The 16,729-nt window shown below is 50.9% G+C and overlaps 1 protein-coding gene across 2 annotated transcripts in view; it reads right to left on the minus strand.

The window, feature by feature from the left end:
• Window positions 1-7,446: 7,446 nt before the first annotated feature.
• Ciita (class II major histocompatibility complex transactivator) overlaps window positions 7,447-16,729 on the minus strand; it is a 47,211-nt gene continuing 37,928 nt past the window's right edge. For both annotated transcript variants that reach the window (XM_032912353.1, XM_032912354.1), the window contains exons 15-19: window positions 14,182-14,268; window positions 11,150-11,233; window positions 10,957-11,040; window positions 9,690-9,786; window positions 7,447-9,178 (exon numbers count right to left, since the gene is read on the minus strand). In XM_032912353.1, the coding sequence (XP_032768244.1) occupies window positions 9,711-9,786; window positions 10,957-11,040; window positions 11,150-11,233; window positions 14,182-14,268 (331 nt within the window). In that variant the 3' untranslated portion in view covers window positions 7,447-9,178; window positions 9,690-9,710. The remainder of the gene's footprint in view (window positions 9,179-9,689; window positions 9,787-10,956; window positions 11,041-11,149; window positions 11,234-14,181; window positions 14,269-16,729) is intronic.

The following is a 16,729-nucleotide window of genomic DNA, read 5'->3' on the forward strand; positions in this document are numbered from 1 at the left end:
TGGAGTACAGTAGTGAGATGCCTGGAGGAACTGAAACAAGTCTAAAATAGATGCCTTCGCCTAAAATGGCGAGGGCTGGGACCTACTTGATGTGTTGAGCTAGTACTACTAGATGAAGTTTCCTAGCATCAACTTAGAACTTCTCTGAGAAGTAGTAAGACTTGACCAAGAGCAGCAGAGCAATCTGTATGTTTGGTATGGATGTGTGATTGTTCCAGCCGCTCATGTGACCCAGAAAGTTGTTTCCTAGAGTTTTGTAGTCACAAAGTTGGGGTTTAAACCCTAGTTCTACCAGTACTTTGGATAAGTGACATCACTTCCCCTAAGCCTCAGTTTCCTTATCTGTAAATTGGGAATAATGGAATGTGCCTAGGGGCTTACAGTGATTGAGTGGGTTCATGAGTGATGATAGGTGATTTGTTAATGGTGTACAGCACCATGTGATGTGTTAGACCAGAGGCCCCTACCCCAGGAACCCCTCCCCTTTATTGGGGTTCATTGCTCTTCTGGGGCCAGTAACCAGAGGAGAGCATCACTGTGGACTGCCTGTGAAGCAGACTGGGGTTGGCGACATGGTACCCACTGAGAGTCCACTGATACTAATGCCCTGCAACTCTCATTCCGCATCCCTAAAGGCCTCCTTCCCAGGCTTCCTGTGTAGAAGGGAGCTTGGCTGAGAGGTTAGAATGGGGTGCCTCTCACAGAGCTTCCCCGCGTCACTTTGGGATGGTCACTTGGTAGGCTTCATTAGGTACTGAGGGAAACTGAGGCTTGGGGCAGTTTGGTGACTCACCTTAGATGCCCAGCTATGAGCCATCCACAATTTCTGAAGTGAGGTGCTAGACTGGAGGAGTCCCTGGGAGGTACCAGAGGAGGTAGGCTCACAGCGCCCTGGCCTTCCTACCCTTCCTGTCTCTGGCTGTAGGTGTCCCTTCACTGTCTCCTTGGCATTACTTCATTACCTTTCTCAAATTACAAATGCTGGGTGTTTTTTATAGTTATGACAGAGGCATGAAGATCATTAAGTTGAGGTCAGCCAATAGTCGTAGTAAGGCCCTACATTAGAACAATAATAAATACTCTTGAATTGGCCCAGGTGAAGTGGCTAGTACCACTGGTTTCAGCACTGGGGAGGCTGGGGCACCAGAGCTCGAGTCGGCCCAGGCTACACAGTGAAACTGTCTCAGAGAGGAAACAAAGGTTGCAGAAAGCTACTGTTGGGGCTTGTGAGGTGGCTCAGCAGGCAAAGGCACTGGCTGCTGCCAATCATAGTGACCTGAGTTAGAGCCCCAGGACCTTCCCGGGAGAAGGAGACCGGTCTCATGAATACTGTCCTCAGACCTCCATACCTATGCCCTGGCACATAGATGGAATCTACTTTAGACTTGCTTCAGTTCCTCTAGGCATCTCACTACTCTACTCCAGTATCGTAGAAGCCAAAACACTGTGGTCTGGTCCGGGGGTTCTAGAGAAGGGACACTCAGCCTGCCTGAGTGAGTAATGTCCAGGTAGTGTGTGACAGCCGCAGGAGCTCCTGGGCAGGCAGATGCAGCCAATGGGGATGGCTGCAGACACACTAGATGGCACATAGTAATGAGCATGCGCGGCCAGCGTGGGGGTGGAGTCCAGGCCTGAGCTGCCAGCTCTCATCCAGGATTGGCCTGTGTGGAAAGAGGAAGCGTCTCTCCTCTTCTGTCCTTGCAGCTGCCAGGGAGGTGGCCAGATCGCTACCACACCCTTGACCGTGGGCCAGGTGGCCTCCTGCTACCAGTCTGCCTCTAGCACAGCAATCCCACATGTATGCAGAGCTGGGCAAGCAGTGCATTGTGGGTATGTGGAGAAAGTGAGGTGTAAGTCTGTGGCCCTGAGAAGGTAGTTTCTGCTTTCCCCCAACCACCTTACCCCCCCTTTTTTTTTGAACATTTATTCATGTATTCAGGGGTGGGCATGGGTATGCCATGGTGCACATGTGGATGTCAGAGAGAAACTTGTAAAAGTTGGTGTTTTCCTTCCACCATGTGCATCCTGGGATCAAACTAAGGAAGTCAGACTTGGCAGCAACTACCTATATCAGCTAAGCTACATTGCTGGCCCCTGAATTATATTGTATATGGTTGTTTTCTTTAAATCAATTTTTTAAAATTATTTATTATGCATCTGTTCCTATGTGAGTCCATGTCCATGTAGGGGACAGTGGAGGTCATAAGAGGGCATTGGATTCTCTGGAACTGGAGTTATAGGTAATTCTAAACCACCATGTGGGTACTGGGAACAGAACCTGGGTCCCCTGCAAGATGCTCTGAACTACCGAACCATTTCTCCCGTTCTTAAAGCAGCGTTTAAGAGGAACAAAAAAGCTTTAAAGGAGAGGAACTTGAGGGACAGGACCCTGGCCTCATTGGCTATCACTAGCAGACTCAGCAAGTGATCTGGAAATCGGCAGCACCCACTGAAACCTAGGTCAAGGCGTGGGCACAAGGACAGAGCTCCTGGGACAAAAGGCTGTCAGACCAGCAGCTGCTGTAGTCACAAGGACTGGCAGAAAGTGAGGCCTCCTTGGTGGTTCCTACCCTATCCCTGCCCCCGGCCGGGGCATCCCTGCAGTACGTACCCAGGAGGGGGAATCTCAGTGAATTATTGTGCTTCAGGCTTCTGAACATGGCTTTCAAGACTTGCATGTCTCCCCAAGGTTCGTTGGAAGGAAGAGCAGCCCCAAGTAGGCTCTGGTATGAAGGGACAAGAGTCTCCAAAGGCCTTTCTAGAAGCCCCAATATACCTACAGCCCCTGCTTCCCACAGGCTCTGTGGGCAGGTGGGAGGGGACCAACGGGTGGAGGCCCTGTCTGTGGTGGGGTCAGTGGGAACCACAGAAGGTTCCTGATATGGTGGAGTGGATTCCCAGTTGACCTCTAGCAGATAAGTCTGGTAGAGAATGGGAGAACGTTTCAGCACACAGCTCCCACCCTGCTCTGTTCAGAACTCCAGGGGACTAGTCTTCCTGTGGGGTGCCCTTCCAGTGCAGCACAGCCCTGTGTGGACCTCCAGCGGTGCTCACAGCCTTGTCTCATCTTTGGGAGGGTGACTCCAAGCTAAAGTTGCTCACAACTTGGCATAGTATTTGGCCCCAGTCTTCCAGTTGGGGCCCAGCATAAAAACACTGGCATACAAAATGGGAACAGGAACTGGTGGTACACAGCACTTGTTCTGTTTGTGGAAACACACTTATACTAGATGGTCTAGCCTGGCCTCAAGCTCAGTCTTACCCTGTAGCCCAGGCTGGCCTCCAACGTGCCATTCCCTGACCTTAGCTTCCTAGTTCTGGAAACACAGCCAGGGCGCCACAGCTAGGCAGATTTCAGTACTTCTGAGCTGAGCATCTTCATTGAGCATCTTATGCTTTCTAAGCCTTGATGTCTTTATCTGTCCAACAGGCAACATCAACTCATGGGCTGGTAGGGAGGGTGGAGATACCCATGAGCCCTTGGGCTTATTTGGGAGGAGATCTCAGGAATTCCATTTGGAAAGTGGGAAGTGAGGCCAGCAAGACAGACCAGGTGGGCACTGAGCAGACTGCCACTGTAGTCTGGGGCTCAGTCCTGCTCAGAAGCCCCAGGATCCAGAATCCCCAGGGGCTGGGGTGTTAGTATACTACCTTCCTGGCAGTCACAGTGGAAAGCAGTTTGCTGTGGAGGTCATTGACTCTCTTGTTCTTATAACTGGGACCCAGTCATTCTCTGGAAACAGGACAAAGGTCTCGGGATCAGAGTGCCCAGGGCTGGGGAAGGTAGGTGGAAGGGATATGTTGCATGACAAGAGTGCCGGGTGCAGTGATTGTCTCCATTTGTTACCAGTTCAGTGCCAGCTCTGCCTGCACTACTTGTGCAACTGCTTCTTTAAGCCTCTGTTTTGCAATCTGTAAAATGGGGAGAGGCACAATTTCTGGTGGAAATGGTTATGCCTGATTAGTGGCTCTTGGAAATAGGTGGGGGACAGTTTTGGCAGCCAAGGTTGACTGGAGGTGCTACCGGCTTTTGCTGGTTGGGGGCTAGAGCTACTGCTAAATCTGATGCCAATGGTTGCCCTCACGTACCCCTGAATAGAATTCCACAGGGTACACTGCATGTTTCACAGAGATTATTCCACGGGATGCACTGGGTGTTTATAGAGGGAAGAGTCTGGGGGGGGCTGAAAGGAGGGGGACCTGGGAACCCCACTGTTCAGAGATGCTGATGACAGCTAAACACGGGATTGAGGGGACTGGAGGAGATAACCTGACATGGGACCAGGACTTGCAAGTGATGATGTGTCATGGAAAGAAGAGGCAAGTGGGGACACAGAGTTGACTGGCTACCTTCCTGTAAGCACAGTACTTTCCCAGGGAGATGTGAGGCACTGCCCACTCCCTGGAGCTTACTCAGCTGCCCCCATTTGATCTCCTTATGGCTCAGATCCGTCTCTGACTAGCATCTTTTTCCTCAACCTGAACACCTGGCCAGCCCTCCTTTACCATGGAAAACTTCTGTGGTTCTCCAGAACCACAGAAGTGAAGCACATTCCTTAATAAGAACTGGAGACAAACACCCTCAGGAGCTGGGCACGCAGCTCAGTGGGTAGAAGGTTTCCTCAGCATGTATTCCACCCGACCCTGAGTTCCAAGTTCCATTTCCAGCAGTGCATAATTGCCCAGCACTTGAAAGGTGGAGGCAGACGAATCAGAAGTTGAAGGCTATCCTGGGCTACCTACCTGAGACCCTGCCTCAAAAACAAAAAGTCAGCAGGAAATGATAGAAATAGGGTGGGAGAGGAGGCTCAAGAGGACCTTGTGCTAGCTAAGGTGCTCTTGGTGGTTAATGGTTAATGGCTGCTGGCAGAGTGGGAGTTATTTTCTCCATGGTGTGTAGCTTCTAGTCAGTTTCCTGTGTTCCCTCAAATAATTCCTCAACCATGGTCATGCGGGCAACCCCAGTTAAACTCAGTCATCATGAAAGAGACGGTAAAGTGGAAAGCAAGAGGAGAGAGGAAAGACAGTGTGAAAGAGAAGCGAGGGGGAAATGTCCTGCTACAGTGTGAACATGTGAACTTGTCAAAGAATTAAAATCACTTTTAAGGGGCTGGAAAGACGGCTCCACAGCCGAGAGTACTGACTGCTCTTCCTGGGTTTAATTCCCAGCAACCGAACAGCAACTCAACATCTGTCTGTACCTACAAGATCTGACACCCTCACACAAGCATACCTGCAGACAAAACACAAGTGCACATAAAAATAAACTTTGGGAAATTAAGAAATTATTTTTAAAAGAGAGGGAGGAAGGAGCCCCATCCTGAGCAAGGGACTCTGGAGAGTCTAGAACGTGAGGGGGAGAGCAAGGCTTCCCTGCCCCCGCCTGAACTGTAGGGAGACGGCCCTGCAGAGGTGCCCTGGCCCAGCTGATGACTGTCCTTTGTCTTCTTGGTTAGGCCTGCTCATGCCAACAACCAGGTTCCTGCCCCAACCCAGGAGTCTGCCAGGAGAAGTGAGGACTCAGTGCCCAGATGGGGAGTTGCCAGATCCTCCGAACGCCTCGCCTGCCACCCAGCTCTCCGCCGCCCTGGACCTGGCTTGTGACTTGCCACCTTTGTGATGGATGTTTACAGGAACCCAACCAGACGTCACCCACAGCCGCACCTGCCTCCCCCACTCACCCTCCGGGAAGGACACGGAGAGCTGAGGTGGCAAACGGACTCATGCTTAGGCTTTTCCCGTCAGCGTTGTTTGATGCTGGTTGACCTTAAGCCTGGGAAGACTTCAGACCCAAGACTGTTGATCATAGTTTCAGGGTGTCACTCTGGAGGGCTATGCCAGGGCCCAGGACAGGGTTTAACCTCTCCAGGTTGACAGAACTGAGATACTGCACTGGGGAAGGCCATGCTGTCTCTGGCTAGAAATCTATTTTTGGAAGTGTGAGTGGTGTGTAAAGTGTGAATGGTGTAGATCCTTGAATTTCCATAAACCTGTAAAAGCAATACCTAGAGGCTGACTTATTTCATTAAAAAAAATGTAAGCAATTCCAATCTCCGTTGCCTTGTCTGGTTGCTGGGGTGTGTGTGTGTGTGTGTGTGTGTGTGTGTGTTGAATTGACTCCTTCCCTATGGATGTCAACTTTCTAACAGGGGACCCGCAGCTTACCTATCTCTTGAGATGGCACCATTCTAATTACCAAAAGATTCTCTAAACTGCTTCGGTTCTACCCGAGCCCCCACCCTGGTGCAACCCTCAAGCGTCCATGGCCCAGGAGCCTTCATGCAGTGCATGTCGTGACCAGCCATAGCCAGCAGCTCTGTCCACGAGGCGTCTTCAACTTGCTGAGATGCAAGATTTCCAGCCCAGGAACCTAGAGCATTTTGTCCCCAGTGCATGTTACAGAATGCCTAGCACGAGGATGAGCCATCCTTCTCATTTACTGAGCACCTACTATGGACAAGGCTCTTGACGGGGTGCAGAGAGCCCAGGGATGATCAGAGCAGATAAATCTCATGTTTCCCTAGCGCTCACATCCTACACAGGCAGACAACAAAAGTTCGAGAAGGAAAACAATGAAGTGAAGTTGGAGAGTGGGGTACAGTAGGAACAAGAGACACATCTGCAGGAGGGTCCTTCCTGTAGAGTCCAGGGGGAAGTCAGTCACATGGAGTCTGAGAAGGAATGTTCCGGGCAGAGGCAGGAATAAAACAGGGCGGAGGAAAGGCCGAGAGCTCCTGCACTGAGCTGTGTGCTGGGTTATTTGTTAGGACAGTGCCTCCCTGTGTAACATAGACCAGGCTGGCCTTGAGTTCACAGAGAGCTGGGGTTAAAGGTGTATGCCACCACCCATGACCTTGGTGTTTTTCAAGATTTATGTATATGTATGTGTGTTTTGCCTGTGTGTGTGCACCAAATGCACACAGTGCCCATGGAGTCCATAAGAGGGCATCAGAACCCCGCCAGGCACTGGTTTCAGCTCTTAACTTTTCTGTTTAAACAGGCTAGAGAAACGACTCAGTGAGTAAGTGCGCTTGCTGCCTTTGCAGGGGACCCGAGTTCTGTTCCCAGCACCAACACAGAGGTTCATCACCACCTGTAGATCCAGTGCACACACAGTGCACAGACTTCCAGAGAACTTGTGATCACTGGTTCCCCCTTCCATCGTGTGGCCCTGGGGATCAGGCTCGGGTCATCAGGCTTGCTCTAGCCCCTCAGCCACTTTCTGACCCATTTTATTAATATTCTTTCCACATGGAGTCTTTACATAACCCAGAAGAGAAGATCCACGACTCTTCCATTTTACAAATAAGGAAGCTAAGGCACAGAGGAAACTTGCCTTGCATATGCAGCAAAATGGAGCGTGAAACCAGACAGCTCAGTCATGAGCTGGTGTTGTGTAGTCCTTTGAAGGGAAGATGCTGCCCAGTGCACAAGATTAAGAACCAGTGAGATTTGTTGAGCATTTACTATGTCCCTGGCCACTATAATGAGTGCCTTCACCTAATCAACTCATTAAGATGACAGGCATCAACACAGTAATGAGAGGCATTTTGGCATCTCCAGACAAACCAAAGCAGAGGTACAGCAGGTGCCTGCCTTGGAGAGTGCCTCAGTGCTGTCCCCTTGTGGTCACATACATGGGACTTCCATGTGCCACCCCTGAGCCTGATGCCCTATCAGGTCTTACGTAAACCTGAGCTGCAGCTGGATCCTCTTCAAGAATCACCTCCGAGAGGCCTGACCCCTGACCCCCGACCCCAGGCCCTCTAGCCCAGTTCCCACCTCCTGGGACATGCCAGTCCTGCTGGCATCAGGGCTGGCATGCTGGAGTCACACAGACAGCTCCCTCTGCCAAGACATGAAGGCAAGCTGTCACCGTCCAGATGGAGGGATCAATGGTGCCTGAGCTCAAAGTGGTGGCCAGAGAAAACAGGAACAATGGCGCAGGTGCTGCCAAGCTCTTTGGGCTAGCTGCAGCCAAGGCTGGCCAACTTGGCTACAGAGATGCTCCCAGGATGCAGCAAGGCAGCAGGAGAGAACACTCCACTGTATGGTGCTCACTGCTTCAGGCCTCAGGTCCGGGAGTAAGAGCTTTTCACTGCATCTTTGGAAGCTACGAAGATCTTTGCAGTGAAGACAGGGCCTCAGCGGTAGTGGGTGTATGGTATGCACAAGGGCGAGGTGGAAGGTGGTAGAAGCCATACTGTGTGGCCTCAAGGCCTGTTCTGAACAGTCTACAGACTGTCTCTGCTGGCTTGTGTCTCCTCACTTTCTCCTCTCTGGGTGGTCCCCCTATAACACAGCTAAAATATGAGCCCCAGCCAGCTGTGCCAGTAAAGACTCAGGGCTCCCAGCTAGCAACCTGTGTCACATGCCACACTCAAGATGACTCCAGCCTGACTTCTGGTTGGTGGAGACAGACGGCTGAGCCTGCCTGGTGGGCAGATGTGGACTGTTTTAAGTTACTGTGGTTTGGCTGGTTTGGGATTTCTCTTGTTTTGTTTATTTGCTTGTTTTTGCATTAGATGAGACAGAAGGTGTCCCCAGATGGGACTTGGTGCATTTAAAGTGTAGTGAGTGCGAAGGAGAGGCCAGAAGAGCTGCCCGCCACAGCCCTGAGGTGGACCGTGCCCTGGCTCTTGTTTCAGTGCAGGGCCTGGGCCAGGCCCGACTCAGCTTCGACCTAAAGTTTATGAACAGTGCCACAAGTAGAAAGAGCTGCCATAGGCTCCCTGTCACCTCTAGAGGTCGCAGACCAGCATCGCCATTAGCATCTTCAGAGCCTCCAGTAGGCCGCTGGGAGCAGCAGGAAGACATGATTTCTCACCAGGCAGGCAGGCCCTTGGATGCTTCAGTTCCTCACTCTGGCCTGGAATGTCGAAGAGAAGGCCTTCGGCCTCCTGGGTGAACCCACACGAAGGAGCCCCAGGCCTGTCTGCCAGCGCTCACAGACGCAGAGCGGGGCGTCTTCATACCTGGCGCCAGAAGAGCCTGCAGCTGGCCTTGGAGCCTGCAGAGGAACCAGACGTGTATCCAGTCCTCATGTAGGCAGGGCCCAACTCTGAGCCTGCAGGGGCAGGGTGATAGGATGCTGACTCTCCTGGGATATGGCCCGCAGAAGAGCTGAGTCCACAGTATCCAGTTCAAGGTCCAGCATGGTCAGTGTCCCAGAGTACGGCTGTGGGAGATCAGGAGAGGCAGGTGAGCTTCCAGAGGAGCAGCCTTGACAGAAGAGTAGGAGCTGTCACAATGTGGGGGACTGAAGGAGAGGCTGGAGGACAATGACAGCACAGGCCAGAGGAGAGAGTGGACAGACAAAGGGTGAGGGGACAATCGTCTTCATGTTGCTGGCAGGAAATGTATTAATTTCCCGTGAAGATGAAAACAGCAGCAAGAAAGACATAAAGCTTCAAAGGAAGGACTTCCCAATGCTAAGGATGGGGATTATGGGTGACTGGCTCGGCCTGTTTTTCCCTGGTCTTTAAGCTTGGCCTCAGGGAGGTTCCTTGGCCCAAGTCCCCCAAGTCTGGAGAACACCTGCCAATTTGGAGACAGGATAGCTCCAGATGACACACAGATCCAGGACAGCCAACCAGCCTCACTCAATGCCCTTAGTCACCCCTTTACAAGGACACTGACCCAGATGTCCCTGCCGGTTTCCCTCCTGGTCTGGTGTCCAACATGGTTACCTTGTCCAGGGTACAGCAGGGTCATCTCAGGCTAATCCGGGCATCCAGCTGCTGCAGGTGTTCCTGGACCCCAAAGGGGATAGTGGGTGTCCACATTCTGCAGAGGGGACATGGGGCCCAGGGCCAGGTTAGAGGAAATGAAGCAGGACACCCAAGGACAAGCTGCTCACAAGTCCCACCTCCCACTCTGTCCAGAGCCTTGAACACATCCCATCTGGCAGGGTCCAGACCAGCATGGGGAGAACTGAACATTTGGAGCCCCTCCCCCACCCCCCCACTTCAGTCCCTGTTTGCTGTGTGACCTAGAAATCGTCCACTCTGTGCCATGTTCCCTTCAGCTATAAAGCGGATCCTGTTATGGTTTCAGTTCGGTCCATCCTACACAGGATCACGTTTTGAACGCTTTCTCCCCAGAGTGGGACACTAGTTTGAAGGCTGTGGCATCCTGAAGAGGTAGGACCTGGCTGGCGGAAGTAGGTCACTGTGGGTGGATCTTAGAAGCTAATGGCCTGCAGCCCTGGCAGCTAACTGCTCCCTGCCAGGTCCGACAAACTGCACCCTCATGACGGTGAGTGCAGCTGCCCCCGCCCTCTTTTGCCTCTGTCAGGTATTAGGGTCACAACAGGAGAGGCCTCTAGAGATCCCGCTGCTCATCTGAGAGAGCAGGCACAACTGTGCAGGTCAAAGCCGTCAGAAGAGCAGACAGTGCTGGACATCAAACATCAGTACGGCTTAGTAAGTTTTAAGTTGGGCACAGCCCATGCTTCTATAGTGCCCACACTCGGGAGGCTGAGGCAGGGGGATCAGGAGCTCGAGTGCAATTCTGTCTCAAAAACAAACAAAAGATGAATTTGCTATTTTTTTAATCTTCTAAGAATGACTGGATTAGGCAATTTCATATGATTCCCCCTGATGAAATATTCATTGAGTGTTTTGTGTGGCAATGTTGTCCTAAAAGTTTAGGGCAGGAACATGGCTCAGGTAGTGGCCTGCTTGCCTAGGACACACCAAGTCCTGACTTGGGTCCCCAATGCCACATGCAATTGGACAGGGCAGTGCATGCTTATAACTCCAGCGCTTGGGAGGCAGTCGCCCTCATGAGACCCTGTCCCCGACCAACAAAATGTGTTCTATATCTCGACTAACACGACCAGAGCCCAGCAGGCAAATCACTTGTCATCCCAGGATCAGGCACTGGTTGGCAGTGGGGGGGGGGGGATTTGAGTCTAGAGACACAAACTCCAACCCTGGGGGCAAGGTGACTTACGCCAGTGTCTCCACCTGAGGGCACTTCTGAAGGCTGGAGGTCAGCTGCTGGGCCCCAACAGCCGTGAACTTGTTGAACTGGACACTGAAGAGAGAGGCCGATCTGAGGCATGGTGACTCCCACCTCAACCCTTCTCACCACGCAGGTGGGAGATCCTCTGCCTCCCCAAATACCACCCAGACCCAACACTCACTCCATCACCCGCAGGGACACCATGTCTGGAAGCGCTCGTGCCAGGCTCTTGGCCCCTTCGTCACAGATGCAATTGTTGTACAAGCTGCCGGCAACAGAGGAAGGAAGAGGGTCGGGTGCTGGGCCAGCTCAGGCCAGGGGACAGCCACTTTCCAGTGAGATTACTGCTCCATTCATTCTCTCTCTCTCTCTCTCTCTCTCTCTCTCTCTCTCTCTCTCTCTCTCTCTCTGTGTGTGTGTATGTGTGTGTGTGTGTGTGTGTATCCATCCATCCATCCATCCATCCATTCATCTCATGTATCCCCATACTGGTCTGGAACTTGGTATGTAGTCAAAGATGACCTTTAACTTCTGATGCTGCCTCCCCCTCCTGACTACTAGTGTTACAGTGCACCACATCCAGTTATGCAGTGCTGGGGAGGGAATGAACCCAGGACCTCACACATTAGCAAGCACTCTAACAACCAAGCTATATCCCCAGGCAAGCCCTACTGTCCCATTTTACAGATGGACTAATTGAGGCCCAGAGAGTTGAAGCCACTTATTTGTGGTTCCACAGTGAGTACAAGATACAACAAGCATGGGTATTAAGTTGTATACTGGGCTTCGTGGCTCAGGCCTGCAATTTCAGCTACTTGGGAAACTGAGGCAGAGGGATTACAAGTTCAGGCCAACCTAGGATACATGAGACCCTGTGACAAATTAGAACTTTAAAAAAAAAATTATTATATGGATGTATGGTTGTTTTGCCTGAGGAAGCCAGAAGAGGGCATTGAATCCCCTGGGACTGGAGTTTACAGATGGTTGTGAGCCACCATGTGGGTGTTAGAAATGGAATCTAGGTTCTCTCTCTGCAAGAACAGCCAGTGTTCTTAACTGTGGGGCCATCTCCACAGCCCGTCAAAAATAGAAAGTTAAGAAGGCTGGGGTTATAGCTCAGTAGTAGGATGCTTGTCCAGTATACATGAAGCAGCTCAGGGCTCCACACTCAGCAACACACACACACACACACACACACACCCCACACGCACGCACGCACGCACGCACGCATGCACAGGCACACACACTATACACACATACTATATACACACACACCTACATACAGACATACACACACAGAGACATACACACACATACACACATGGAGGGAGGGAGGGGAGAGAAAGGAAGGAGGAGAGGAGAGGGAGGAGGGAGAGGAGAGGAGAGAGAGGAGAGGAGAGGAGAGGAGAGAGAAAGACAGAGGGGGAGATGAGGAAAGAGGAAAAAATAGTAGAAGGAGAAAGGGGAGAAAGAGAAAAGACAGGGGGAAGGGGAGAGAAGGAGACAGAGAGAGAGGAGAGGGAGGGAGAGGGAGAGGGAGAGGGAGAGGGAGAGGGGAGGGGAGAGGGAGGGAGAGGAGAGGGTGTTTCTCAGCCCAAAGTATGGAGACTATAAGGGGACCAACTTCCCAGGTTCAAAAACATGTCTCTTTCCAGCCACTTGATTTCCTACAAACACCATTGCTCATTTGTAGAATGGGTAGGGAGGGGTCACTGTAGGGAGAGCAGATGGCTTCTTGCTGGTTTATGCTGTAGGCTACGTGTTAGCCAGGTCTCAGAGCGTGACACACAGAAACCACTGAGGACCATATGAGATATCGCAGAAGGTGAGTTATGTTGGCCTCGGGAAGAAGAAAACCCAGAAACTCTGGGGACTTTGAAGTTGGAATGAATGTATTCTGTATTATGAGATAGCCGTGGGCATTTGTAAGTCCAGTCCCAGGGGACCTGCTATCATCTTCTGGCCTCTGCAGGCACTGTATGTTTGCCATATGGGTGTATATGTAGATCACACAAGAGAGAGAGAGAGAGAGAGAGAGAGAGAGAGAGAGAGAGAGAGAGAGAGAGGAGGAAGAGGAGGAGGGAGGGAAGGAGGAAAAGAGGGAGGGAGGGAAGGAGGAAAAGAGGGAGGGAGGGAGGGAGAGGTCACCTTCACATTCACATTCCTGCCACATGCCCTCCTACCATCATGGGCTGTACCTTACACTGAGTCCAAAGAACTCCCTCCTTCCCTTCCTTTTTTCTTCCTTCCTTCCTTCCTTCCTTCCTTCCTTCCTTCCTTCCTTCTTTCCTTCCTTCCTTCTTTCCTTCCTTCCTTCTTTCCTTCCTTCTTTCCTTCCTTCCTTCCTTCCTTCCTTCCATCCTTCTTTCCTTCCTTCCTTCCTTCCTTCCTTCCTTCCTTCCTTCCTTCCTTCCTTCCTTAAGTTGTCTTTATTTGGTCCCAGCAACAATAGTAGTTAGTATGCCTTCATGGTTCACAGGCACCTGCCTGTCTGACCTAGACTTTCTTGACCTCCACCCCCACCCCAAGGATACCCACGTTAGGGAATATTGTACACTTAGCACAAATGAGGGTGTTAGGTGGGTACCAAGTACATATATTATGAGTCATGCAGGGCACAACTCATTCATGGCACAAAGGACTTGGTTGGAAGGATAGAGGAGCAGCTGCCTCAGTAGAGGTGGATAGAAGACATCTTTCCTAGAACATGACTTGGGGAAGAAAATCCTTTCCCAGTTAGTCGAGAACTGGTAGTTCTGCACTGAATGACTGGGGCTCCTGGGGCTCCCATTCAAACTCCGTTCCCCTCACAGTCCCCTAGTACCAAAGACTCGCTGAAAGGAGTTTTGAAGTTGGAGATGCTACACCAAGGTCTTCCAGAAGGTGGCAGCATAAACACTGGCTGGGATGATGGTGGACAGCCCAGAAGCCAGCACTAAAGGGTTTTCCTGTGGGCTCTTCCTCCGGTAAGAGGCAACAATCTACTGCCCACTAGGGACAGCACTGGGGTATGACACACGATCGTTGCCATGGCTCATTTTACAGATGAAGACATGAAGGCTTGGAAGCAACTTGCCCCAATGCTGTGTGATGTTCCACAAAGACCTTGCAAGCCAGCAAAAGGGGATCCTACACACCCCAAACACATACACACTCACCCCCTACCTCCCCACCCCCGCTTCCCCAGACCACTCAGCAGGGCACCTCACTCACCTCAGCCTTAGGAGGGACTTGGCCAGGGCCGGCAGGGCTTCTGCAAGCTTGCAAGCGCCCACATCGGTGATGCTATTCTGGGACAGGCTAGGGAGACACAGGGAGGAAACTGTTCAGGACCCAAGTGTGAGGCTCTCCCTTTCCCACTGGCTGGAAATGCACCACCTCACAGGTGGTCTGTAGCCACCTGCGATAGCCAGCCTAGGGAAGGATCATGGGAGAGTGGGTTTGGGGGTGAGAGGTGGATGACAGGGAAAGAGAGCTCCTCTGCTTCCACGGGCTGTCTAATTTGATAGTGCCCTTTTCCCCTAGGGCGACTTTCCAGCACTACGCACTGTAGGTACTTAATAAATGCTCTTATGTCCAGGAATAGAACGGAAGGGGGTGGAGGGAGGGGCTGTGTAAGGGAGGGCTGAGAGGAGGGGAAGGTGCGACCAGAATGTAAAGTGAATGAATAAATGAATTTATGAAAAAACAGAGAAAGGCCAGAAGTAGACTGTTGTAACTTATAGAGGCGTCTACACTGTATGTCTACACTGTACATCAAGGAAATTTACACAGGAACCCTTGGATATCTTCAGGTTTCTAAACCTTGTGCATAACATGAAGTGTTGACAGATATTTTTAAATGTTTTGTTTGTTTGTTTTGTTGTAGGAATTGAACCCAGGGCCTTCCATGTGCTAGATAGTTTGCTTTACCATTGCTATGTTCTCAGTGCTTTTATATTTATTATTATTATTATTATTATTATTATTATTATTATTATTATTGTGGAGTTGTGAATTAGAACTCCTGGAAAGACTGTCTGCAGAGACTGACGGATTGTGGAGAGGTTGGAAGAGGCCCGAAAACAGCCAGTCCTTGCCCGCCTCCGTGTCAGAACTAGTATCCTGTGGCTGGTGGATAAAAACCTCTTGGATCTGTTAACTTAGCTGAACGCTGGCTTCCACCAATCCAAAAGCTAAGAATGTCATCAGATGATGTCTTGGACCTGTAGAAAAGCTTCCCCTGCTTGATGTACTTGCTTCTCTGATGTTCCTACCAATGTATGTTCATTTTGTTTTGTTTTGTTTTTCCCAGACAGAGTTTCTCTGTAGACCAGGCTGTCCTCAAACTCACAGAAATCCACCTGCCTGTCTCCCAAGTGCTGAGATTAAAGGTATGCACTACTGTTGCCTGGTCCTACCAATGTATTTTAAACTTGCTGAATTTATGACTGACTTTGTTCGGTAAAACTATGAAACTTCAGAAACTGTCTCCATGTTGGAACGTGGAGTCTGGGGTGACCTAGATTTGTGTTTCTGAGCCATGGTCACTCAAAACTGCTCTCAAGTAAACGCTTAACCACTTTCAGGATGAGAGCCATGTTTCTGCATTGACACACTTTTACATGAGCTCTGGAGACTGAACTCAGATCTCCCTACGTGTGCAACAAGTCTTCACCCTCTGAGGCATCTTCTTGGCCCCTTCTACATTTTCGTTTTTATTCTGAGACAAGGTGTCATTATGTAGCCCAGGCTGGCCTTGAACTCAAAGATCCTCCTGCTCCAGTCTCTCCAGGGCTGGGATCACAGGTGTATGCGCCCAAGTGTTCGTTGGGATGCCATGCCCACCTCCCGCACACCTATTCCACCTTAACTACCCAAAGCTTAGAATGGTTAAAGACAGCTCCCACCGCACGTGCTTCACCACTAAGCCCCAACCTGTCCCTCCTCTTCCAATATCCCGGAAGAGTTTTCATGCACTCAACTTTTACTACATGCGTCTTATTTCGATACTTTTTCCTCTTTCTCTTTTTGTGGTCACAAACACAGAGGAACAGTGTGCAGGGGTTGCTTGGTTCCCTCCTTCCACCATGTAGGTCCCAAGGATGGAACTCGAATGGTCAAGCTTAGCAGCAACCACCTCCACTGACTAAACTGACCTGCCGGCCCCTCCCCCACCATCTGGTTTTTGAGACTTAGTCACAGGATGGCCTTAAACTTGTAGTTATCCCACTGTCTCAGCCTCCCCCGAGCTACTATGGCCAGCTTACTATATTATAATTATGGTTTGTTTATTTGCTTGTTTCTGGTTTATAAATGTGAAGAGGCCTGAGGTCTGGGAGCAGGATCTTTGGGGTCTCCACTGTTGCCCAGGATAGCAAGGCTTCCTTACGTCTTTGTTCACTAAACCAATAAATGAGGTCTGGAGAGATCGCTCAATAGAGTGCTTGTCTCCCAGTCTAGAGTTCGATCCCTAGAACCCACACAGAAAGCCAGGCATGTTGGTCATGCCTGTACTCCCAGCACTGGTGAGGTGGAGACATGTGGAACCCGGGGACTCACTGGCTGGATAACCTGGCATAACTGGAAAGTTCCAAGCCAGAGAGAGACCATGTCTTAAAGAGGCAGCCAGTGTCCCTGAGGTGGCCCCCTGGACCGTACAAACACTAGGAAGAACACGGAAGAGATAAGCAGTGACTGAACAGAACAGCGCATGACCTAGAACAGAATGAGTGAGTGAAGGATGGAGAGACCACAGGACGCAGGGTGGGCTGGAGAAAGG

The sequence above is a fragment of the Rattus rattus genome, chromosome 9, assembly GCF_011064425.1.
Source record: "Rattus rattus isolate New Zealand chromosome 9, Rrattus_CSIRO_v1, whole genome shotgun sequence".
Classification (NCBI taxonomy): domain Eukaryota; kingdom Metazoa; phylum Chordata; class Mammalia; order Rodentia; family Muridae; genus Rattus; species Rattus rattus.